The sequence below is a fragment of the Lissotriton helveticus genome, chromosome 7, assembly GCF_964261635.1.
Source record: "Lissotriton helveticus chromosome 7, aLisHel1.1, whole genome shotgun sequence".
Taxonomy (NCBI): domain Eukaryota; kingdom Metazoa; phylum Chordata; class Amphibia; order Caudata; family Salamandridae; genus Lissotriton; species Lissotriton helveticus.
In genome coordinates this window covers 1,695,235,507-1,695,263,335 of record NC_136068.1, presented here as the reverse complement: position 1 = coordinate 1,695,263,335, position 27,829 = coordinate 1,695,235,507, and the positions used below count along the sequence as shown (strand labels likewise).

Here is a 27,829-nt window from a genome sequence, read left to right as displayed (position 1 = left end):
GGCATGCTTAATTAAGTGCATGTAAGCGCGTTGGGTAATTCATATGACAATAATACACCTGCCACTTGCCAGGCCACACATTGGCAGTATATTCAATACAAACAACAGAGCCAGCATTCTCCCTCCGACTGCCTGCCTGTATGGTGGGTACAATACACACCGGATCCGGTTCTCAGAGAGGAGGGACGCCGCAATGCAGACAAGCACAAACAACTGCCAGAAGAGAGACTCCTATGTTTAAACACAAGGACTTGGATTAAAAAGGACAGCCCTTTCAGTACAGCGTCAGCTGCATGCAAGAACATGCATTGGCATAGCCAATAGGTCTCGCCTTTGGGAACTAATAAGTGCTTAAGCAGAGATATTGAGTTTGTGTTTGTTTTTAAGCTGTGCTGTGCAGAAGTCTGCAGTATGCTGAAATGTTATAATAAAGAAGGGTGAAAAGCATTTTTGTTAGTTTAGTTATGAACATGAAAGTATAATGTACAACAAAAGGACGATATTAAAAAATTATTAATTAGAACTAATGATTTGAGTTTCTTTATGTTTGAATGCTGGCAACTTGTAGCTGCCTGTTCTAATCGTTGCTGTTATGGTGTTTATTGTTAAAGGGGTGGGTATAAATAACAGGAGAATGAAGGTTAGTTAGTTAGTTAGTTAGTGAGAGAGATTGAGAGAGTTAGTTAGTAAGAGTGATAAAATGAGTTAGTTATTGAGAGTGAGAGAGTTAGTGAGAGTGTGAGAGTTAATTAGAGTGAGAGAGTTAGTGAGTGAGTTAGTTAGTGAGAGAGAGTTTGAGTTATTGAGTTAGTGAGAGAGGGTGAGATTTAGTTAGTGAGAGTGAGAGAGTGAGTGAGAGTTAGTGAGTGAGTTATTGAGAGTGAGTTAGTTATGATCACCAATTATAAGTGTCAGGGAGATGTCATAATTTCATTGCTCCGGTTTACTCCACCCAGGAGTAAAGAAAAAAAATAATAAAACAACTCACAAACCAGTAGCCCATGGCATGCACTAATTACAGGCAGCCAGTAAAGTGATAGCGGGTCCACACAGGCGTGACGGTGATGCACCCTCTACAGGGACAGGCTACAGACAGTAAATTCTCTACTCTGTCCACCCAACTGCAAGGACATCCATGGCAAGGTCTACCCAGGACAGAGGTGAGGGACCCGAAGGCATGCACTAAATTCAGCAATTTGTTAACATGCTTTGTAAGGTCCACCCTGGACCAACAGGAGCCCCCCTCCCCATCAGGGGTGGATAGCAGACCCTGCTCTGGGAGGAGTAAAATTTAACAGATGACTGACTAAGAAGAGGGGTGCAGAGAAGGATCTGGTTTATTCCAAGCCCCATCCAGTGAAGATGTAGTGGCAAGAAGAGGTATTTGCCTTTCTGCCCTGCAATGAACATCAGAGCTCGATGCACTGGCAGTAGGGGGCAGGTAGGGGCAGTGCAAGGAATTCAGTGGCACAGGCGCATAGTGCAAACAGTATGCATGGGAGGGGGTGGGCCAGGTGGATAGAAGGCCTTCAGCACCCACTCCACTCAAAAACAGCCGGTGTGGAAGGAAAAAGCAGGATGCACTACACAGCACACACAGCCTACAACTCCCACGTCTACCTGTAAATTCTACCATGTGCCGTACACCCTACTAAATTAAAAGATTTGTGTGTCTGAATGAATAAGTCTATCATAAATTAAATGTGTGTATTCAAGAAGAACCCAAGTGTATCTTTAGAATTCCTAAGCTGTTTGCAAAAGAAAAATGGTTAAATTTCCAAAAGATATTTAAAGCTGATATTTGTGTGCTAAATCATTTGGTGTTGGGGAGACATATTACTATTGTGATCATTATTACCTTGGTACCAGTGACATTTGTAGCTATGATAGGTAGGTATTACCCATGTAAAGGCCTGCCAAACGAACAAATCCTTTTTTATATTACTGCTGGAAACCCAGCCTGATGTACTGAGGTAATCACTGATGCTAATCTTGCATAAGGTGGCCACTATGTAGTCTTATCTGATGTGTTGACTATTATAACACTAAAATACTAATAATAGTAGCTCGTGATGATTTTCTTTAAACATGAATAGCTCTTACTAATGAAAAAGTTCAATAGAGCCCATCATAGTTTGCAAAATCCATGAGACTCAATCAATGCAGTTGGATTTCGTTCAGAATGGTAATGTACACAGATTTCGGTGGTGGTACTGTGCCCGACAAATACGAAGGTCCAACAAATAATTTTAAAAACGACACACATTGAGACGGAGGCCACACAATGATTTCATTACACCTCGTCTTACACTTTTAAAAGTAAAGGGCAGGGTTATAATTTTACGTTTGAGTCGTTAGCAATTCAATTAGTATCCCATCACACAAATGTGTGGAAAACCCTATAGTAAGAGAAAGGAGTGCAGAAACTCAGCAACCTTCATGTATTAGCAGGGACATTCATTTACTCATACTCTGCAGTCGGTACAGTTTATAAAACGCTAGGCTACTAGTCCTCGTCTGCGTCATCTATAGAAAAGCTTCGTCTGGTCACATTCCGATGCACTTAGATGGAAAGTGCGCTTAAACGGATTCTTTGGACAGAGGTTTCCACCGAAAGCGGTATGATTATCTTCCACGTGTAGCATCAAACAGTAAGATGTCCACATGGCTTTGCTTTATACAGAAACAAACAGCAAACCCAAACAACCCTTAACACCGTGCATAATCTAAAAAAAAATAAAAAATTGAAGAGCAAGGCCTGCATGGATGAAGCCATGGTGCGTTGATAAAATGGTGGTATTAATGCACTATACATAAATATACTTTCCACAGCCACACTTAGGATCTCTACATTTAACAGTACACTGCTTTAAGACGACACTGGTCTGCATCTCTGCACAATGTAGCAAATTCATGCGTGTGCACTATGCACATTTTCAATTCCACGTTTAAGTAATTCTGGGTGAAGGTGAGGACAAGCACAGGCTAAACTACTGCTGACCACCAGGTCCATGTGAAACGGAAGCTCTGCGCCAGGCAGAGACGTTTTAAGGCGGGGGCAAAGTGGGCTTTGGCCCAGGGCCCCCACCTCATGAGGGGCCCCCTTGCAAAGTCCAAAAGTCCCAGGCCCCACCTCACACGGGCGGCACATTTAAAGTACTGTACAAAGCAGACATGAAGCACTTCTTGCCTCGGACAGTGCAGCTGCATTTCTGCTAATGAGGCTTCGGTGGGGCATGCCTGTCACTCTCTTCATCCCGATATCCTATCAGATAGCAGGATAGAGGAGGCGTGCTCGCCTCCAACTCTATCCTAGCATCTGATATGGCAGGCAGTTGTAACTCGCTTGCCAGGCCAAGATGAGCAAAAGCTATGACTCATCATGACAGCTTCCGCTTTTTCAGACTGCCTGGCGCGCAGTTAGTGGGAGGCAGAATCCAGGAGAAAGAATCAGAGAGATGTCGACTTAGAGACTTCAGAGGTAAATATTTCTTTCTTTCTTTATTGACAGTTTTAAATAACATTTGCTCGACCCAAGGTTTACAGTACTGTGGAACAGGCCAGGATCATAACATTAATGCAGGGATTCAAGGGGATAAAAAACAATGCAACATTATTATATGTATATTAAAAGGTATAAAAATTACAACATTATCCCTCTGTGGAATTAATGAATGATTAGACGCTGCGTCAAGGGGCCTTTTCCATGCTCATGTTGGTGTGCTGGGCTCATGTAGTATTTGTTCAGCAATAGCAATTTGAGATTTTGTTTGAAGAAAGTATAGGAGGGATTGCAATGGGGATCTATCAGAATCCATGGATTAGTATAGGATAACTAATGTGCATGATCTACTGTAGCACTTTGATAATGTAGTTATGTAGTAATGTAGTTGATAATGTAGTGAAATATATTAGGTCACGGAAAAATGAATGATGTCTCACCTTCCTTTCACTTCCATTTTCTGTGTTACATTGAACTGTGCAGTTTGTATTTTAGCTCACTCAGTGGTAATGTGTAGTGTGGATGTGTGTAAGACATTCTGCATATAAATAAGTACAATTAGATTTGTGCTTGCTTCAAACAGTATTTGTAAAATGTTCTACATGTAAAGAAAGAATAACTGAATTTGTATTTGCTCTGGTTATTACATATTAAGGATATTACTTCCTGGAGGTATGAGGTTTTCAGTTTATTTTCTATCTTGCTTTCAGTTAATGAATGTTTCAGACTTGCAAGGGCAAGTATGGCCAATAAAACAAACAACGAAGAATCATTTCTTAGAACTGTAATCTTTTCCAACAGTATCAGGGCCAAACTGGCTCAGATGGCCTCTATTCTAAAACAAGCTATCCAATCACCCAAGCAAGGGCGTGACTCAAACCATACTCTTAGTATATTATTACACTACTGGAAGCAATAGATATAATACAATACAATGCAAGACACTTGTAGAGCGCACAGCTGCCTCAGAAGAGGCGACCCGGCGCTAGCGGTAGCTCCAGTGAAAGACTGGCCTTAGGTATGCAAAAAATACCAGCTGGAGCTTTTTGTAGAGAGACACAACAAAATGAAAAAATTCAAAGATTTCACAGTGCCTTGACTGATACCAAAGTAATTTTTACATTCATCTGATCTTCATACAACTTGAGTGCTAGTGAGGTTTGTTGTCTTGAACCTTAAAAAGTCACGGATCTCGGTTTTCAATGCTTTGAAGCCATTTTGAATGTGTGCTTTATGTAAGTGCAACTTGTGCGCAGATAAAGTGCTGCATGCATAGGCCACTAACTGCTCAATCAGTGCTAAAGTGCTTAGGTCCTTACATTTATTGGCGTCGTTAGCCTCTGATTATTACTATATCTGTTTGCTGAGCTTTAGTGCGGGCTATGCATTTAACCTTTTACTACTTGAGGCTTACAGTGCCTTGAGCTCTTCAGAATCCCTGATCTATGTTTGCTATGTCTGTTTACTTCCATTAGTACAAATTAGGATACGGCCTAAGGAAAATACGCTGTTTAAAATGCAGTGGGGTATGTGCAAAAGTGCGTTGTGCATTGAGCGCCATTGGGGGCAGTGAACACGATTTGTTAATTTACATGCGGTTTGCCATAGGACAAAACATTTTTCCATTTTTAAAATACAATATGTTTATTCAGTTCCCTCTTAATTTTATGTTTTTGAGGTGGATTGCTTCCCCAATTAAATGCTTATCATTTTTAATAAACTCAACTAGAAAGTAGAGCACATGGATAAGATTACTCGTAATAATTGCTGAACAAACTGTCGTAGTCTTGTGAGAGGCCTGCAGAATTGTAGGGTGCGAGGTGGGACCTGGGGAGAGCTAAGGGATGGGAGAGAGCCAGAACTGTTATTGTGCAATTCATTCGTAGCCCTGGCCTCCATTCATATGCAATTAAATCCCAGATGACTCGGTGTCATTTGTTCTAAAGTCTTATCATGCCCAGTTGTCTAATGTTAGTCCTCGGTACTCTGATTGATGCTACATTGATGCTACATTTTTTATATTGAATTTTTACTTTTACAACCGTAACATACAGTTGTTCAACTACATAACCGCACGTGTCAGCACACTGGAATTTCAGTTTGTTGTGTACACAATTACACGTTATGTAGAATAAGCATCCCCATCACCCCGCAGTCTGGGCGTTGTAGAGTGCCCCAGTATCCTAACAGGCTAGCTGTCACGCTGTACATTGTTGCTCTCTCAAGGCCACCCGCTTCCGACCTAACAGGGTCGTCATTGCCAACAGTTTCTTGCATTGTTTAGGGGAATCAAGGCTACACCCAGCAGTGCCATCATGGGTGACATAGGAATTGTTAGCTCTAGCGTGTGAATTACCTGGGACGGAGATGTTGCAGCTGCTGGGCAGGGCTGGAGCACACCAAGTGCTCAAAATCTCTCTGACCCAGGGGCAGCACACCCACAGCATTTAGACCCTGCCAATATGCTGCATTTAGCATGCACACAGCAAACGGATCATTATTTGTCAGTATTTTTATTACTTATGTCTTTGGACCAAAGTATGCAGGCTTAACCCTCTGGTTCTGAAGTTGCGCTGCCCAGTATGTTATAATATACATACAAGTTCTAAGAGGTTTAGGGGTTGGTTTATCTAACAAGTAAACTAGCAGACACCAGTCTGACGTGCTACTGGAAATGTTGGGATTAATGGTTTCATTATGTATATGAGAATATATGATACCCTAGAAGGCCCAGTGTAGGGGAATGTACCCCATGTGTCGGAGTTGTTATCACTGTAGCAGTGAAAGCAGGGCAAGGCAGGGTTGTGTTCGGTATGGGCATAGAGGTCATGTGTAATTTCAGCTTGTGTATTTCTCAGTGAGGCAACCTGCTATAGAGTTTAGACTGGATAGCGGCCGGCTCAGTTCCAGATCCACGTGTAGTTGGTGCAACCTCCTGGATGACAAATGTACTTTTAACAAATTAGAATGTTGTGTGTGTGTGACCTGAGGACAAATTATTTTTATTTACTATTTCTTCTTTTAAATATCTCCTAAAAGTAATCACATAATGTTGGTCATGTGCAATTATTTTACTTACTATGGGTAAACTATACAAAACAATACTTCCGGAAGCTTCCCACCCGTACTTATCTCAAAAGTGAAAGTCACATGAAGGCCTATTAATAGCAGCACGTGTTAAACCTGATGAACCGTGATATACAACATTTTCAGCAATGCTATATGAAAAACTCTTCCTTTCAATAAAGCTGCCATCTCATTGCAACCGAGTGCTGCTAGGCACCTACCTTGAAATTGTGGTCCACATGTTTGTTAAATATGGAATGACAGAAGGCCCTCTCATAATGAAAACAGGCATCGGTAGCACTGCTATAGTAATGGCATTCAAATTAAAAGAAAAATGCAGCTATCTGTAGAGGTCTAGTGCCACACTGTAGGGGTTTGGGCTCCTTTATCAGGGGAGTGGGCTTTGAATGTCAAATTAGTGCACACCTGCGTTCCTGTGCTTTGAAAAGAACTGAAGGGCTTCCAAGCGCTACAGAGCTTTGAATGCGACAGAAGGGCATTTCTAATTAGTGCTTTTGTACTTTCAGTGGGGCAGTTAGGCACTCCAGTGCAACTTTGCTTTAAATGTAACAGTAGGGAAATTCTCACCAGTGCAGTTGTACTTTCGGAGGGACAGCAGGGCACCCCAGAGCTACTGCGTTTTGAAGGAGATAGTAGGACACTCCAGGGTTGCTATATTTAAAGTGAACAGTAGAGGACTCCAGTGCAACTGTGCTACAAATATGGTGGAAGGGCACTCCAGGGTTATAATGATTTGAGTAGAACGGTTTAGTTTTCCAGCTCTACTATAATTTGAATAGGAAAGTAAGGCGCTTCTCATTAGTGCACCTGTACTTTCAGTGGGACCGTAGGGCTCTCCATGGCTAATGTGCTCTGAATGGGACCGTTGAGAGCTCTGGTGCTAGTGGACTTTCATTGGGACTCTAGGTCATTCCAGTGCTACTGTGTGTTGAATGGGACAGTATCACACTCAAGCGTCACTGTGCTTTGAATGAGGCAGCATGGCACTCCAGCACTATTGTACTTTGAATGAGACAGTAGGGCCCTTTTTTTGCAGTTTTATATAGCTACCTATGTTAGTATATGCCATCTCTTTATTAATGTGATAATTGCACTTTCACAATTGCTTTATTAACCTTCTTGCTTTCTCAAATTTGCTTGAAAATGCCCCATTTGTCCACTCTTTTTTTAAATTATCTGGGGGGAGAACCACCCCGAGCCCTCGTAGGTTGTTCAGGCTCGTTCACTTTGCTAGTTCGCCACAGTGCAGTAGGCCAATAATTTTACACCTCACCACTTTCAAATGTCACCAGCAGCCACCCCCATAGCCCCAGCTATTTTGGCTGCTTCATGCAGCCAAAATCTTCAGGGGAAACATGACAGAGTTTCCACAGACTATGTAACACCTAATGAGAATTCCAGATGTGGTCAGTAACAGTTACCAGCACCATTTGGAATTTTGAAACCACTTCAGTGCATCAAATGAAAATATGAACGTGTGGGTACTCATTATCCTGGAGTATCTGTTTGCTCCTGAGATGTAAATGTGCTCTCCCATTAGGAGTATTGGCAGTCTGCTTAGGAGCATAGGAACTCTTCCATTTTGTATTAAAGAAGTGCAGGGACTCAGTACCTGACAGTATCTGCACTCATTATGAGGCCCGAAACAGTGACATACTCAGAAGTGGAACTGTAATCTAAATCTGTACAGAGATACCACATTTATGTCACTGGGACAAAAGATGCCCCCTCCTTGGCTTTTCTATTAAGTTAATCCATGGAAAAGAAGCAGCAGAAAGTTAGATATGTTTGATGTGTAGGTGTGTGTGTGTGTCGAGAGAGAGAGAGTAAAACATAATTACACTGCTGTTGTGGTTCAGCTAATGCAAACATGTGAAACATCTCAAGTCGGCCAGTTATGGTATGCATGACATACAATGCACAGCATAAAGTGCATTTAAAAGCATTTTTCTTTACATATCTCAGATGCCAGTATATTGTCATCTTTCAGCTAACAGTGCTCCATGTTTTATTACACAAAGAATGAATAATGTAAGATTATTTATTATTACTGTAATTCAACTTTGACAGTAAATAAAGAGTAGAGCCCTAACTGAGGTCCATAAGATCGAGCTGCCACTGTGTTCCTGGCACTGATTTAGCCACCTCTGAGGCCAGGGATCACAAAGCCAGTACCAGGGATAACAAAAGGCAAGCCAGGGGCCAGAGCTGCCATTCCGGTGACTCCTAAATGATGCCCCTGGTGTACAGATCATATATTATTGATCCCAAATAATGTACTAATTTATTCCTCTTAAGCACATAATTGAAATATTGATAGACACTGTATTTACCAAGTACATTAGAAATCCAAAGGACATGCTTTGCTTAATTTATTAGCTAGCTGAGTTGCCTGTATTTAACTTTTCTTTTGTGTTATGTTTCAATACATAGCTAATTTGGAAATCCAACTCCTGTAAGAAATTGACTCACTGTGAATATTTTGATGATGTGTCCAAAATAAATGTATCCATACTAATATGTATGCAAATATAATTTTAAATGAATCATAAACCTGCCCTGTCTTCATGTGAAAAATTAAAATTGCCCAAAAACAAATTAAGTCCCACAAAGGAAAGTGATACCTTTCAATTGCTCCCTAAGTAAAATAAATGTGAGTAATGTTCATGCAGTTACATTTGTAACTGAATGCTAATTACTTTGTGCCCCAACCTCCCACCACCTTGCTGATAGGGATGGTAAATTTGAAATGTACATATATTATACCTTGGCATAGTAGGTCCAGAATGTTTGATCATGCTTCAGGATTTCCTGAACATATTTGTATGCCCCACATTATAGTCTGCAATAGTGTGTTGAACAAATGGTTACCAATATAAATAACAAACAACAATGTACTGTTTTCTTACTTCCTCAGCTCGTGAGCACATATGTTATTGAATCTTTATATAATCTGATAAGTTGCTCACTGCACAAAATGAGGCGTTCATATGTGAGTGGAGCTACGAAAAGGAAACAAAAATCTGAAGTAAAACAGAAGCTTGCAAAGCTTCAAAAAGTAACTTCTTTTTTTCCGGTACAATCGAAATGCTGTACTGATAATGCGGCACAGTCACAGTATGAACGAGATGATCTTGTTGCTAACGAGCCAGTAAGAGAATATACTGAGGATGTATCTGCTTCCACTTCCTCTAACATTATAGATTTACAGACTATTGCCGGAAATGCTTCTCAGAGTATGATAACAGATGACAGCCAATGTTCAAAAATTCCACAACTAACAGCAGTGAGCTACGCAACAGATCCCGCCTTATGGAGTCCTATCACAAACGAAACACGATCGTATTGGGTTCAAAGAGGGCCTTCAACTTGTCAAAATCGAAATAGTGATTTTTCCAGTTCTGCTCGTGTTTATCAAATTGGAGAAAAGAAACACAAGCGGAGTTTATCCGATGCTGCTTTCAAGCAGCAAATGCAAAATGGGGAATTTGTAAGCCGTACATGGCTATTATATTCTCCTTCACAAGGATCAGTGTACTGTTTTGCTTGTCGTTTGTTTTCTAACACAGATTCTGCCTTCAGTAGATCTGGTTTTAATGACTGGAAGCATGCCGCCCGTCGTATTTCTCAGCATGAAGCTTGCCCTGAGCATCAAAAATGTATGTTAGTATACACCACCCGTCAAAAAGAAACTGGTAAAATTGATTCTGAATTAGAGGAACAGATAAAACATGAACAAATATACTGGCAGGGTGTGCTGAAAAGAATTGTAGCAGTTGTTAAATTTTTAGCAGCAAGAGGTATGGCATTCAGAGGAGAAAACCAGATGATAGGATCACTGCACAATGGAAATTATTTGGGAATTTTAGAACTTCTAAGCCAATTTGACCCGTTTCTTGAAGAGCACATCAGGAAATATGGAAATGCTGGAAAGGGCAATCCCTCATACCTATCAGCAACAATTTGTGAAGAATTTATCACATTAATGAGTAAGAAAGTTTTCTCTGCAATAATATCAGAAATAAAGGAAGCAAAATATTATTCTCTCAGTGTAGACTCCACTCCAGATGTGTGTCACATCGATCAGTTGACATTCACAGTGAGGTATGTAAAGGGTCACGTACCAAAGGAGCGTTTTTTGGAATTTATCTCCATTCATGGTCATGGGGCAGAGTATCTTGCCGATGTTGTAGTGAAATTCCTAGAGCGGGCCGGTATTCCATTATCAGATTGCCGGGGTCAGTCATATGATAATGCATCCAATATGTCTGGTCAGTATTCTGGCTTACAGGCAAGACTGAAAGAGATCAACACATTTGCTGTTTATGTGCCATGTGCTGGCCATTCCTTGAACCTGGTGGGTATAAAAGCTGCTGAGTGCAGCATGCAGGTTGTTTCTTTTTTTGACTTTGTTCAAAATTTGTACACTTTTTTTGCTGCTTCTACTCATCGTTGGGATGTGCTACTTCATTCTTTAGGCCCAGATCACAAGGTTGTAAAACGCTTGTCTGATACTCGATGGTCAGCTCATGCAGATGCCCTCAATGCATTGTGTGGTGGCTATGATAGAATTAAAGCTGCTCTTGATTCACTGGCAAATGATCGCATTCAGTCAAAAGATACAATGCATGATGCACTTAGTCTCCTTAGAAAAATGGACAAGCTGGAAACCATTTTTATGACCATTCTCTGGAATGACATACTGATGCGTTTCAACGAAACAAGCAAGATTGTACAAAAAGAAGATGTTAATCTATCTGTTGCAGTCAACATTATCCAATCTTTGAAGTCTTATGTCCAAGAGTTGAGAGACCAATTTGATGACTATGAATGCAAGGCAAAGGCAAAAGCTCCTGATACTCATTACAGAGATTTTGGAAAGCGTACAAAACAACGAAGCATTAGACAAACTCGGTTTGAAGGGCCCTCTAGTGACACCGTACTTGAAGGGCGGAACAAATTTAAGGTAGAAGCATACTTACCGATCATGGATGCTTTGATTGATGGTTTAACGCGGCGAAGTGAAGCATATAGAGACCTAAATAATCGGTTTGGCTTCTTTATAGAATTTAAAAACATGAACACCAAAGAAATCGAAGGGTGGTGTGAAAACCTTGCCTCTTTGTACTATAAAGACCTGAACAAATCTGATCTCATCAAGGAATGCCAGCAGTTCAAACATTATCCTGTACACAAAAATGAAACAATTTCAATGTCTGGTCTTTACAGGAAAATAAAAACTGATAAACTAGAGAACACTTTCCCTAACATTGAAATTGCACTGCGGATATTCTTGTCGATGATGGTCACAAACTGTAGTGGTGAAAGGTCCTTTTCAAAATTGAAGCTCATAAAAAATGAGCTACGTAATCGAATGCTACAAGCCAGACTCAATTCTCTGGCTCTGCTGAGTATTGACTGTTTAGCGGATAGATGCACAGCTATTTAATTGAAAAAGTTGAAATGAGGATCAAAAGTCTCTTGTAGTTTTATAGGTGCTCACCAAGGTGGCGTCGAGGGCCCAACGACGTCAGGCTAGATACTGAAACGTGAGGCCAGAGAATCTCTGGTCTGCTGAGTATTGAGTCAGAAATGCTCCAAGAAGTAGAATTTGCTGATCTGGTTAATGAGTTTGCTGCTAGCAAATCCAGAAAGAGATGCATACTTTAAGTAGTGTCTTACAGTGTCTTACAGGTGCCTAATATTGTACAGAGATGCTCCAAGGTTCTACTTAGAAGCTTTATTTTGCAGAAACACATTGTGACATTTTTGGTATTTATTGAATATAAGTAAATATTCATAGAAACACATTTACTTTCCATTTTCTAAAAATCTGCATTAAGATGTTCAACTTCTACAACCTAACCTGCACTTAAAATACCCCAAGATGCTCTTGAATCACAGCACATTGTGCACTTATAGCATTTGACCTTATATGACAAGAAAAACTGACAAATGGGAAGAAGACCCAAGAACAAAATCACTTTGAATATTGTTCGCAAGAAAATACCAAAAACTTATTTTATGTGACAAACAGCATCGTCAAAATTCAAGCCAACAGCATAGAGTTCTTGTACTCAATCTTGCCTATTTCATCCTTCTCCAACTATAAAACAACTAAAGAGGGCCTGACCATTCATGAAAACAGCATGGATGCCTTGCAGGCATCTCTAAGACTGAATAGTCCTGAAAAATGGTAAATCATAAATAGGGTCCATCTGAGCATCTTAAAATTATTGTCAGCAGTTCACAAAAGCCTATAACTTTCTATGGTCTATAACTTTCTACTTATCATTGAAACTTAATTCAAGCCTTTGATACAGGCAGCAAACATTGCCTTTAACAAAACTTCGAAACCCAGCAGCATTTATTGTTCAATTCCTCAAAATTAAAATAGAACTCCTTAATACAATTACTGCACAGGTCAGGTGTAGATAACAAGATTTGCAGAAAAACAAGATGAGGTCAACAAGGATAATTTCTCAATCATGTCCTGTTTAACCTATGCACCCTGATGTATATGATATCACCCAAACAACTACCTATTGCACAGAACACTTTGAAGAATGTTGAGCACCAATGCTTTTCTGTATTTATTACTGTTTTCTGTCAGCCCATGCAATAAAGTTCGTCCCAGAATCAACATGTTTAAGGCCTTAAACAATTTGAAATTCACCAGTAAAATGTTAAAGGTGATGTTCTGAGTATGTCTGAGGAAAGAAAGAACCAATGTTAACAATAGAAAGAAGGTAAGAAGAACAGCACTGAAAATAGTAAATGCATAGAAAGTCCTATACCTCAGGCTGAAATGAATGAAAACTAATATCATGGAACAAGACATTGATTGAAATCTAGACAGGTGGATACAGAATCTTGCTAGAAAATGGGACAACATCACTCTGGCCTACTTCAATAATGTTATATGTGATACTTAGAGTGACTGAGAGAGTGGCTTAGCACAACCAGAGGACCCCACAGATCTTCATTTGTCTTCAGGAGTGGATTCAAATAACATAATCACTATAAAATGTAAGTAATTACAGCTCATTTTTCTTCTTTTTTTTACTGTTTCATACATTTTTAATGTGTCCTTAAATATTGCGTGACATAACAAGGGTGTGAATGAACGTATAATGGACAGTGAATTCAAAGGTATTGCAAACAGGGGCCCCCAAAATATGTTTGGCCCAGGGCCCCCAAAATCCTTAAAATGTCCCTGGCGCCAGGGTATCCGGTTTCAAAATATTCTGCAGCCGCCGCTAGAACAGAGCCTTCCAGAACACCTCCGATGTCATGACTACTACGGCCCCCTCTGAGAAAGTTGGTTAGTACCCAAAGGCGACCTGCAGCCATTACACTGTTTCAGATAGTTTATGACATCGAAGCTAATAAGTAGTGGAAACTAATACTACAAATATAATTAATTACCAGGTGTTTTAAAAGCGTGTATTTTTGGGGGATTTCACGGCACCTTTCCACAGATGGGTTTTTGCCAAATGCATTTTTTATAAGCTGAGGACTGATCACGTCATCCGTGCTGACTCTCAGATCCAGGCATCAAAAATAGCAGGCACAACTACGCGTCTTGTTTACCCCAAACGACGGCCAGCAATCAATAAATATTGATTAACCATCAACAGAAATGGACTTGCTTTCCTTTAGAAAAATGTCTGCACACAATTTGGAACAAGCACGGCTTGTCTGCCGGCAGCAGGAGGACGCGGGCGCGCGCCTAGCAGGGAAGACATCGGCCACGCCGCATGGCAGTGAAAGAGGCAGGCTGGCAGCAGGGGAGGGGGCATGGGCGATCTCCTTTCAGGAGCGTGCGACCATATGGCGCCACCATATGGCGCTGCGCGCTCCAGAAAGGAAATTGCCAAGATGTGCGCGCGTTACATTGCAAGCAATGCAACGCGTGCACTTCTTTGCCGCAAAAGCTCTGCCGATGTCATTAGGTCCCCTCCAATGCAACGCATGCGCGTTGTGTAGGACGAGACCTAAAAAAACATGGGGGACCTCCATAAACAATGGTATAAGAATCAGTAGGAACCGCATGTTTAGATTTCTCTACAGTCACATGATGACCAAGCAATTTGGAAAAGGGGCACAGAAAATGGAATCTCTTGTGAACAGTAGAGCACATATTGTATTGTATTGTAATTTGCATTCATATAGCGGTTACTGCCCCCTGACGAGGCCTCGATACCAAGGAAAGTAATGGAAAGGGCAGTTTTAAATTCTGCAGTTTATTTGTACTAGCAGTGACAGAAAATGAACAGAACATGCGTTTCAAGCAAGCATTCCCTCCTGTAGGCAACTTATAAGAGATGCTATTTTAAGCCCTGCATGGAAACCCCCAAACATCTGTTCAATGTCGTTTCCCTTGATTTAACTACATGGACAGCATTTCTAAACTAGCAAACACCGAACGGGCACACGCAGTAAACAACGAAGGGGCATGCGCAATGCATCGTTAATACAACACGAATAAAAAGGATGGATCAAAGAAAGCAACTAAGAATATTGCTGAAAACCAATATTAATCTATTCTGCTTATGGACTAGGAAATAGGATAACCACAACTAACGAGTCATCATATGTAAAGATTGCCATTAAACATGAAAAAAGAAGCCCCGGAGTGCTGCATGCATGCATGCGCATTCTGCTCATTTTCAAGCACTGCACTCGTGCTTGTGGCGTGCCCCTGCTCACTCCTGCAAGGTGGATGCCGCCACAGGCACGAGTGTGTGCTTGAACATGACCAGAGCGACGGCTAAAGATCCCCATAAGCACCGCATGCGCGCTGTGTAGGCAAGACCTAAAAAGTGACCTGCACATAAGCATCTATGATAAGATTACAGATTCCCAAAGACTACTCTATTCCATTTAAATTCCCCTCTCACTAACCCAAATTATGTAGGCGTTCACTATTACTACTCACTTACCAGATTACTCTACCCCCATAGAATCCATACCCAACTCTCCTACACATGAGGAAACTATCTCATGCTTTCCCGATCTCTCTTTGGAGAGCCTCTGCATCTGATAAACTGCGCCCTATCACCCTTGAAACACCCTCTTAAGAAAATATGTTCTCTTCATCCTAGGTCTGCTCCGTCTTTTAAGTACATCAATTCAATTTCCCCTCTTATCTCGACAGTCACCATCCCCTTGACACCAGTCAAAGTTCTGCAACCCCCCAGATAACATTATAAGCTCTGAATCTGATAATTCAACTTTGAAGGCCTAGAATTCCCATGCAATCCTTCAAATAACAACGTAATTGTGTCATTTATTTAAGATGACCATTAAAACCCACAAAAGTAAGACATTGGCCCTTAGCTAAGAATGTAACTTTCCCTGTAAATCAAAACTGCTCTACAGAACTCATTCTTGGAAAGAGATGAGGCACTTATTCCTTCATGTAAATCCCTCTCCAACAACTTCCTGCTTTCCCACTGAATGCAACTTATACTCCTTCCAGAACGGAATTGGACTTTGACCTCAGAATGCAGAGATAAAATTTTCTGTTCAAGTTCTCAGCCACATATATCACAGACACTACTTTAAAGACAGTATTACACCTCCCAGTTCTAGTATAATTTTTCGATGGAAGAAAAATAGAGCAAATGCTAAAATTGCCTGTCATAGCAATGAGACTGCCATCAATCATACTAAATTAAGCACTGCCTCACTGACAACTAAACATTGGATTTGGTAGGCCCTTACAAAATGTACATCTGCTATATCAAACTCATGCTCACTGAACTCTAGTTCACTCCTGCATCTAAGCTACTCAGTGATCACCTACTGCCAGAAAACTATTTCATTGTACACAACCACAGAACCCATAAGATACTGTCCATGTCCCATATTGTTTTCCATCAACATGCCAACAATACACCTTTCTGTCTTCAGATTGAAGGCACCATTAGCATTGACTCACTCACATATTGCATTAGTGATATGGGCTCGTGGGTGCTTCAGAAGAAGATGAAAATCAATCTTCACACAAATTAATTCCTACTTTTCTGCCCCAACACCACACAAATTGCCTCATAATTGAGCTGATGAACTTAAGGTGCTTCACATTTTCACAAAGATTGTGATGCGAGAGAACTCGCTTGGCTTCACACTGGACATATTCCAAATCTTGATTTCCACCAACTAAATCACTAAGAAAGCTAGATATTAATTGAAATGGCTTTACAACATCGGAGACTTCATTCCAAACCAAGACGTTAAATCAACCATCCAGGTGGTTGCAATATCTCAGATTTAATACAAGAAAGCTTTAATCACCACTCACTTTTCCAAGCATGTCTGGCTCGGGTGCGAACAGTCCTCGACTCTGATCAACACGGGTAATGTGCCTGGATTTCTCCTCCTTGAATCCATCCATTGCCTCCTTCTCGAATCTTGCTCAATTTACAAAAAAGCATGTCTCACCTACAAGGCTGTCCACCACATTTCTCTCTTCATTGAACCTCATTATTTTGGGAGGCGTTGTTAATCTCAACCCTGTCTTAAAAGCGTAATAACCGCTGACTCACTTTCCTCCTTAAATTTCATACATTTTAGCTATACAATGTTGTACATCTCACACATTTCACAGGAATGGCATGGTGTAGTGATTTAAACCCTATGCATTTTGGGTATAACTCCACTCGTCAGGGACATCACTATGTGAAACCTTCAGAAAATCCACATCTCCCACTGTTGCAGCTGAAAGCAGTCTTCGCCTGATCATTCATGTTAACGTCCGTATTTAAAGATCATCTCCAAAACATTATCAGTTCACTATATTTGATAATAGGACTATACTAATCCCAACCCTCCACTCAAATGAACAGGTTTAACTGTTTTTACTTGCTGCTAAATTTGACTTGGTATGATCCTACCAGTAGTCCTTGAATAAATTAATCACATTGCACCAAGATGTAATTCTACTCCAGCCTACTGCTTGAAGTTATCACATCTTGACGTCATCTTTCTATTTATTGCGGTTCCATAATCTCATCCATCATTTTGAGGTTAGCCTACCTATGCCATTTTCCACTCCAAGACATGATCACATTGATTTGCGTTTTCACCTTGATGTAATTTGCCCCGGTGTGTTGTGTAACTCTGTATTCTAATTCAGTAAATAGCATCAGTAATCCCACATGTTGGGAAGGCTTGTGTAAATTGGAAGCAGTCTAACACCCTTGGTATTAAATTATTCCCTCACCCTTTGCAGAGAAACTTGAATTCAGGCATATTCCATCTAACACCTCAAGAACCGACATTTTAGCAAAACCCTCAAAAGGCATTTCTGTGAAAATATCCCAGAACATGGAACACGCTTCCTGTTCACAAAAGATTTGATCCTTCCATCCAACTGTTCAAATCCACCTCAAAATAACATCTGGCCTAGAATAGTAGATTGTTTCTTTAGTACCCTTCATCATGCTCCACTCTCTCATCATTCTACTGTATTTTCCAAATCGTTGCATTTCTTCATCTGTGTAGCACATCATTTTGCTCTTTTTCTGCTGGGACCAGGTTATTATCAACTCTACTGTTTAGGTTTCCTATTGTGTTGAAATGTGTGTCATATATACTTGAAACATACAGTTGAAACACATTACCTTATGTTCATCCCATTACCTGTAAAGGGTTCTGATTCTCCATTCAATGTTTAGAAGCAGTATTTCAAAACCTAGAAATAAGACTCATTGAATCCAGAGGATCCCTAGTGAGGAGATGCAAATTCTCTGTGAAATGGGCTATTGAATTTTCCTATTCACGTGGTAGTATCTATCCACTATTGGGTGTCATTGTGGTGAGGATGGGGATACAGGGGAATTCATTTTTGTTCGTGATCTTACAACTTGCAATGCTGTGATGGACTGTTAGTATATAATTGTATCACCTTGTTAGACGTTTTATTCATGAGCATTATCCTTAACATTCCAACCTCTGCTTTGTGTGATCTGAGTAAAGACAATAGTATATTTCTGCTTAACATACCATTCATTACTTTAATAAAAATAATCTAAAAAATAAAAACAAATTGCATCCGAAATCCCGAATTTCAAAACTTTTCTTGCATGGCAACAATACTTTAGTGGTGTTGCAACTAACTTTGAAACTCACCAACTGGAAACTCGACCAAACCTTTCACTCAGAAAACTGCTCTAACACATCTTTTGCCATCTTCACCTCAACAAACCCCATGTCTCAACAGTTTGTCTGTATCCCTTTTTTCTCTACTTTTACTTATGCAGCAGCTTCCATATTTTTCTGATGTAATCCCTGTATTGTTCTGTGTGAAGCATACTAACCCCTTATAGATTCAGCAGTGCCACGTACAGGTGAGCAAGTGGAGCAAAGCTTGAGCCGGTCTCTGGCTCGGCTCTTAAGTAAGAAGACTATCGAGGCACAAGAGAGCCAAGCCAAATGCTCCAAGCACTAACCCTCCTTTAAAGCAGTTTCTAAACGTTGGGGCAGTTGAGCACATGAAATCTAAACAAATGCGAGGGGTGAGGGGAGTGCGGCTGAGACTGCACATTAATTCACACTGGGTACCGTTCTTTGAAATGCCCTCACTGCAGCTGCACTTTAAATTCACTGGATGGACGATTGTCCCGACTGTTGCCTCTTGAATCTCGCCCTTCACGATGCGTGCATGTACGCTAACCACAAAGAGGGCGCTGCCTCTCTGACTCCCCATCCGCCAGCTCCTCGCAGGTTTACAACCCCCCCAGGCTAACACGCACGCTGCACTCCGCACATCAGCCCGAGCGTTACCTGGGGGGGTTGTTTCCTCTTCTGCATTTGTTGGCAGCCTGCGGGTGATTCCTCATTCAGCTGGTAGGCTCTCGTCACGCTCAGGGATCCCAGCGCGGCTCCTGGTAGACGAGCCCCCACGTTGCTAGGTGACGCCCCAGAGGCTCTCCTCGCTCAGTGATGAAATTGACACGAAGCCTCCTGGCAGCCCACCAGGAGCGCTCACTCTCCCGGGCCAGTGCCGGTGAAATCAACACACCCACAGCAATCTGTCGCATGGCTGGCTTCTTTCATTACAAAGTTAAGCAATTTTGACTAAACCTCAAAGCAGGCAGCTTCTGGCACCCGTGTACTAAGGTGTGCGCAACTCGGAACAGGTTACTATTTAAACGAAAGCAAAATTGCGTCTGCCTTTGTGGAAGTTAAACAAGTGGGAGGGGTGAAAGGAGTGCAGAATCGCCAATCCTGCACGTGTTGCAATTCAAGGCAATGCAACGCGTGCACGTTTTTGTGCAAAGAAGTAAATCGATTTCAAGAGGTCTCCTCCTAAGCAACGCAGGCGCGCTGCATAGGAGAGACCTAGAAAGGGAGGATCACCTTTCATTCCTCTGCCGTTTTCACACAATGGCTCTTGTAAGGCTTGGTCCGCATTGCTGTGGGCTTCTGAAGTTGCTAATATCTATGCTGTCATAGGGAGACTACATTTTCAGCTAAATAAAGTGTGTTACCCTGATGAGGAAGGAGATCCACAGGCAGAAGGAACTGTATGGGAGATGGAGGAGTATCGCTGAGGAAACTCCTCCATGCGCTATGTTTTCTCAAACACCTGAACAGCCAAGGGAAATGGACCTCCTGTTACAGCTGTTACTAGAGCCTGAGCAGACTTGTGTGTGAACAGTGTTGGATATATTCCTGTGGGGAAGAGCACTGAACTTTACTGGGGTGAATAACAGTTGCTGTATGTCATCCCACAATACTTTCTTCATCTGTGGGAATAAAGGATACTACCATCTACCCATTTGATGGTCAAGAACTTGCTATGTGTCCTTTTTGTTGCCACCTGTTTTTTTGGCTCCTGCATCCTATCACCGGGACTACAGACTGTTTAATTACATTTCCAAGAACTGATATAAGAGGGCAATAAATCATGATGAGGTGGATCAGACTGACACTGCCCTGCAGCAATATGTTGACTTTAATTTGGGATTGTTCTTCTTTGTTTGTGCGGCCTTCAACAGTCAGAAAATCTGACGCTTAACACGTGTTGTAGAGGCTGTGACCCACAAGACAGCTATGGCACTTAGAAACATCACAGAATAACTGTATATTGCAAGGATTATGGTGCTCCAAAATAGAATGGCCCTTGATGTTGTGTTGACTGAAAGTGGTGGCACATGTTGCATCATCAGGAGCAGTTGTTGTGTTTATATCCCAGATCATGCTCCGTCAGTTTTTGATGCAATCTCTAAACTGCATAAAATCACTGCTGAGATTCAACCTGATACCTGACCATGGACTTTAACTGGTTGGCTATGGACACTATTTGATACCTGGGGCTGAAAACTATTGACGATTCTAAGTATCTTCTTTGCGATCCTACTATTATGTTGCTTATGTTTACAATGTGGTCCAATGCTTTGTTCCCTCTGTATCACTGCTTGTATACCTACCAAAGGCAACGTTAAGAATGTAAACGCCCAATATGCATTGGACCAATAAGTTAGTCAACTAATGCAAATTGATATACAAGATATTTTCTTTGTTCCTTCCAAATCATAGATGTCTTCAGCTAGTGCTAAAAGGGTTGTCTGTGGAAAGTTGTCAGAGATTACTGTTAGCATGAGCTGAAGCCATTTTGTTTTTAGCATACATTTTGGTTAAACCATGTGTTTGCCATGTGCTTCCCCGTCTTCGCTGTTGCCTGCTTATCTATTACGCCTGAGTCATCATCTATAGTTAGCTTCTGCAGCACTGAGCCTGAGCACTGCGCATGCTCAGAGAGGCCTTAGCTGTTAGGATGCACCTGTCATGTATTTAACTGTCAGGCTATTTTAACCGATGTCAGTAACATTGTAACTCCTCCCTTTCTGTTGACTTACCAATTCTCCTATACCTTTGTATGTAAAAGTCTATTTGTGTGTACACTTGTACTGCCTCTTTTTGAACCTCCATGCTTACACTGCACTTACTACAGTATATAAAGCCATGGTTTCTGTACTCCATGTGCTGCCTCATGCATTGCCTGAGGGTTCTGTATCAATGTAGTTCCACTCATGAGTCCTAATAAACTACTTTCTTGATATTACAGCTTCCGTGCCTGTCTCTACTTTGTCAGTCTAAAAGACCAGTGCGCAAAAGGGGGAACCCCTGCACCAGGTGAGCCCCTGAAAAGGCTCAACCCCACAAGGGTACTGGGATTAGACATTCAGGAGTAGCTGTATTAAGAGCAGAACAAAAAGGATCATCTAATACATTACAGATAATTAGTCAGATACCATTACCCTCTCACTTACAAGTACAGGCAGCTGAATTAGTGGCCATTATTGAAGTGTTGCAGTTAGCTGAGGGATTAGAGGTTACCATTAATTCAGATCCAGGTTATGTCACCACTACTGTACATTCTATCATTCACAGAAGGTAAAGGAATGGTTTTCTAAATCTGAGGGGCCCCCATAATACGTAAAGACTTATGGCACAATTAATTATAGAACAAACACTTCCATCAAAGGTAGTAGTAGTAAATATATAGGTGGGCAACTGGAGCGATGTGGGCTACTGCTCAGGTAATAGAAGGCCCGCAGTCATTTTGTGTCACTTTCACCGCATCCGCCCCACCAAGAGTGTGATCCATTGATGGTGTAAATTAAGTCAATCCTCAATAAATCACACAGCCCCGGGGAAGGGTTAGGCGTTTGATGATTGGTTGGGAAAGGGGATTTGGGGAAATGTGTGACAAAGACAAAAACTACATAACAACAATATTTACCTAGGCGGTGAGCAGCACATTATCATCAATCTGTTGTGGAAGGAAGTGATCAAATGAATATGATAAGTTAAGTTAAATGTATTACAAAAAGTCATTAATCCCCAGAGACCCAAGTTATTATTATATTTCTAAATAATATTCTGTCATCTAGGTTTGACAAAATAAATTTTTGGGCAGACTGAAATGTACCCATGCAGTTCTAAAAATTATGATTGTTAAAGGAAAAATATATATATAGGGAAGCTTGTAAAGCGCTTGGTTACGCAGAAGCGTGTCCCCGCGCTGCAACTAAGGAGGAACTCAGAAGTAGAAGCAGGAAGAAAGCATGATTATTTTGAGAATAGGTATGTTTTTAAGTTCTTCCGAAAGCTGGATTCGGAAGAATCCAGGCGGAGACTGGGAGGCAGGGCATTCCAGCTCTTTGCTGCCAAGTGGCGAAAAGAGCATCCTCCCATTCGAGCCCTTTTAACCCTAGGGACTTTTAGTAGGCCTCTGTGAGAAGAGCGCAGAGCGCGTGATGGTACATACTTAGAGATTAGGTTCTGAAGTGGTATTGGTGCTTTCTTGGCGAGGATGCGGTGACAAGTACAGAGGGCTTTAAATTCCACTCTGCTTCTCACTGGCAACCAATGGAGGGTCTGGGGGGCAGCTTTGGAATCCGATCTTTTGGGGATTTTTAAGACAAGGCGGGCTGCCGCGTTCTGTAATACTTGGAGGCGGTTTATTGCCTTAGCGGTCGCTCCAAGGTACAGTAGGTTGCCGTAGTCTAGGCGCGATGTAACGAGGGCATGAACCAGCGTTCTCCGGGCGGACATGGGAAGGAGGGCAAGAACCTTCCGTAAGGTTTTTAGAACGCTGAAACAGACACCCGCCACCCGATCTATTTGGGGTCCAAAAGACAGGTCAACATCGAGCCAGACACCTAGGTTTTTGACTTCCTGACGTGGCACGGGAGCCTCCCCTAGGCATGGGGGCCACCACGCCGACGACCAGACAGATGGGCTCCTCCCCACCACGAGCACCTCGGTCTTATTGCCATTTAACTTAAGGCAATTGATGGACATCCAGGTTGCAAGGTCTTGCATGCACGCCCTGAAGCTGTCCATGGCAAGTCCGGGTGCACGTGAGAGGGAGATAACCAGCTGCGTGTCATCGGCGTAAGGGCCACTGGAGAGACATAAAGATTGAATAGAGTTGGGCTCAGGGACGATCCCTGGGGAACGCCCTGGCCCAATTCTATGTCTTTGGAGTAGTGTCACCCTGGCGGACTTGAAAACTTCTTTCAGTCAGGAAGGATTGGATCCATTGGAGTGCAGCTTCAGATATTCCTCCATTGTTCAGACACTGTAGTAGAGTGGCATGGGCTACAGTGTCGAATGCTGCACTCAGGTCCAATAGGATGAGGGCCATGGTATGACCCTCATCCACCCCCTGGCGAAGAGTCTCCACCGCCGTTAGGAGCGCTGACTCCGTTGAGTGGCGGGGACGGAAGCCAAATTGGGTGTCATGTAATAGAGCAGCCTTTTCCACGTAGTCCATCAGCTGCATATTAACCGTTTTTTCAGCGACTTTAGCCAGGTAAGGTAAAAGTGAGATTGGACGGAGGTTCTCTAGTTTCTTGAAGCTGATAGTGGGTTTCTTCCTTAAGGGTAGGACCACCGCCTTTTTCCAATCTTTAGGTACGGTCTTGGTGCTGAAAGACATGTCTAATAGATGTCTGATGTATGGTTCCAATACCACCAGACTCTCTGTCAGACGTTTTGGTGTGGTAGGGTCCCGTGGAGAGCCCGACCTCACAGATCTACAGATTTTTATGAGATCTTCTGGGGGCGGGGTGACAAAGATGGTCAGTCTGTGTCTATCCCCCCAATCCCTAGTGCTTTCCACGAATTCTGTCCCATTTATGGGTTTAGTGGGAAATGCCAAGTAAATTTTAGATATTTTTTCTGCGAAGAAATCAGCGATCTTGTCGCACGATTCAGAAGAACAGTCGTCCGGGATGATTGCAGATTTTCCGCTCGAAAGAGTTTTGTAAAGGGAAAACAGCTCTTTCGCTGAATTACCAGCTTCATTGATTCTGAGCGTATAATATGCTGTTTTAGACTTTCTGATGTGGTTGTGGTAAAGCCGCCTCTCAGACAAGTAGGCGTTTCTGGTTTCTTTAGAGAAGGTCCTGCGCCATTCTCTTTCGGTTTTCTTTAATGCAGTTTTCAAGACTCTTAATTTGTCATTAAACCACGGGGCGGATTTTTGTATACGACCACAAGATTTAACTTTTAGAAGAGGAGCTGTGCAGTCTAGTGCCTCATGGATGCGATTGCAGAGGTTGGTATTGGCCGTGTCAACATCATCCCCCCCAGGGCTCCCCCCTTTAGTCAGTGCCTCGTGGAATTTAAGCTGGGAGAAGGTATTCCATTTTCGCCTAAGATGGTACCGTGGTGTTGGCTGCGGGGGTCTATTTCCAGGGATTCGTATAGAAAAAGGGACTAAGTAATGATCCGACCAGGGGATGGGTATAGGGCTCATGGCTGTTACTTCCCCCCAATTGACAAAGATGGGATCTAATAGGTGACCCAACTGGTGAGTCGGGCCGTTGACAATTTGGTTCAGTTGGAGGGCTCCTAATGCCTGACTGAAATTCTTGCTAACACTATCTAAAGGGTTGTTCAGATGTAAGTTAAGGTCTCCGAGAAGCAAAAATTTATCTGTGCACAGTGCGGTCTCTATAATGCCTTCCACCAGACTCTCCTCAAACATGGCTATAGGGCCTGGGGGTCTATAGATTAACACGCCCTTAAGCGTGTAACTATTGTTCAAAGTAATAGTAAAACTCCCTGCCTCGCTGTCCAGGATGGGAGAGCAATCTAATTGGCAGTGCAAGCTTTCTCGGACTACAATAGCAATGCCCCCTCCTCTGCCTGTGGGTCTGTCCTGTCTATGTAATGATACTCTATTGCCAAATTGGGCAGTAAATCTGCAGTCTTCTTGGAATGTCCGTCACTTTGAGTCCCTGGCTGAACTTATCCAGTAAGGTAAGCAGGAGTGTTATAGAGCCTTTGTCTTTTCATGCAGGAGAACACTAAGACCGTCGGAATGTAAACCAAAAACGATGAAGGAGAAGAACAGAAGGTAAGCTTCAAGAGGAGTGTACCAAGATTAAGATTAAGATGCAGAGAAAGAGCATAAACTGCTGCAATCATTCAATTTAGGACTCATGAGCAATTAATTAACTGAGAAGTGAGAGCAATTTTATAACCAATCATGGACAACTGCCAGGCTTATCAATCTCATTAACATTTAGCCAAGTGTGTGCATCATGTGATGATGAACAGACATCACATGTCTGTCACCACTTGCAACAGGTTCCCCGGACCACAACCACATTCAGTAGCATTTCCCAAATCAACGCACGTCTCTACAGTCCACAGAGCTGAGTAGGTTTCTTAGAGTCATCATGATGTTTTCACTGAAGTGGTTAACTTCTTCCTTCTGGCTATTGAGGTAGTCCCACTCTAAGTCCTTCCATCATCCTGACTCCGAGTAATGAATCAGTCCCACTCCGTCCCAACCCAAATGAGCGATATCGACCTGTATTGCACTGCTGTTGATGAACAAGAAGAGAAAAAATATTTGATTATTTTTTTGGTGTAAATTTGTGTCTGTTAACTAAACTGACTGGTCTGGTCACTGAAGATTGAGAACCAGTAAAAAAGAGTGAACTGCGCAAGAAAATCTTGCTAAGTGTGAAAGGACTAATCATATTTAGGAAAAATCATCACCCTTCAGGCCCCAAACATTGCAAATTAGTTAAAAGCCCCCCCCTTAGTGTCTGCCTCCACATGAATCATCAGTCATCACTTACAATCACTCAATGATGTAACAGTCATTGGTGTAATAGTTACCTGCTCCAATCCAAGCACGGTGTTACACAATTGCATCTCCTCTTTCATGCAGGCAACACACATCAAGCAGTCTTGTAAATCAAATGATTTGGGGCAGTCCTGCTAGGGGATGGAAAAAGGATAGGCATGGTGCGGAGTCAGGCATTGTCTCCAATGTCCCTAAAGGGGATGGGGAGGCTGCTTCAGTGCACACTGTTCCAACTCCAATCTGACCATATATGTGCCTAAAAATATTGGGGCTGCATAACTCAGTCAGACAAAAACAAACAAAATATATAATGCTCCTCTAGCTATATCCATTTTTCTTTTCTTTTTTGGAAAAACATTTAAATTTAAAGTTCTAGGGTGGCCTACTCTCAGTCAAAGAAGTAGAGTTTGTTCTCAAACTCAGATGTCCAGAGACGTCCAGAGGTTAGTCAGCTAACACACTTGAGTCTGACCAATCACCCTCCTCCTGTGGTATTTTAGTAACAAAGTAATTCTATGGTATAAAGTATTGGTTCGTTTTGGTCATGATCAATTTTTCCACATTTGAGGTTAGAGATTGGTCCTTCTCACTGTGACAACTGCACCAGCTGCACTGAACACTCACTCAGCAGACACAGTGGCTACAAGACAAGCCAGATACTTTATTGCCAGCCTGTTGAACTCTGCCTACTTGCTCATCTTCCCATGACAATACACCAATGGGTTTTGATCCACATAGACCTGTCTTGGGTCATCCAGATAGGCCTCAAACCTCCTCTGAATAGTCATTGGTGCTGCCACTTGCTCAACATATTTTGCCTTTCCTTCTGTACTGTACTTAAGCCCTGACACTTGAAACCAATCCAATATTGGGGTTGGGATGGATTTGTCTGTTCCTGTGTTGTTGTCGCCGGTGTTCTTGTTGCTGGTGTTGACTGCTGTGAGACAACAGGACTGCTCTCTTTTGAAGCTGAAGGTGGCAGCCCCGGAATTCTGCTCGGGAGTGGGACTCAAATTGCCAACGTTCTTCTTCCACTTCTCTGGCTTGCTCAACAGTCTACATCTTGCATTGTGAAACATCCACTTCTGAAAAAAGCATGATAGTGGGCAGTATGTTTTTTGTACCGTGGATCATGTGTTGTGGTACAGATTTACTCTATGGACAGCACAATGTCTCTTTGCAAGCTTGTATTAGATGCTAATCAAAGGATTAAGCTCTGAACCAAGTTATGCACATCCTCGTTTTTATTTACACATGCACACCTTTTTTAACTGGTCCTGTAGCAGATGCAACAACGGGATAGCTTGGCCCATCATATTGTCCTCCTTGCTGACTTCCAGTGTGAAAACCTCAAAAGGGAGTAGCATCACTGTCAGGCATTTGACTAGGCCCACTTGTCAATACCAATGGCCATCCTTTACCAGTTGAATCCCCTTCTCTCTGAATGATCATTGATCATCAACCATCGATCAGTTTGTCCTGCGCAAATAGACATTGCAACATGTAATAGGTCGAATTCCAATGTGTTGGCACCTCCTTTATGAGGGCTTTAACTGGTACTCTATTAGCATGCTCAATGACCCTCAACTGCTACCGGATCTTAAAAGAATGGC

General features: G+C 42.1%; 1 protein-coding gene across 1 annotated transcript in view; it reads left to right on the top strand.

Moving 5' to 3' along the window:
• Positions 1–27,829, top strand: part of LOC144769642 (uncharacterized) — a 1,000,462-nt gene that overhangs the window by 257,066 nt on the left and 715,567 nt on the right. Inside the window, exon 24 of the mRNA XM_078653818.1 lies at positions 9,507–12,000. Within this exon, the coding sequence (XP_078509944.1) occupies positions 9,507–12,000 (2,494 nt within the window). The remainder of the gene's footprint in view (positions 1–9,506; positions 12,001–27,829) is intronic.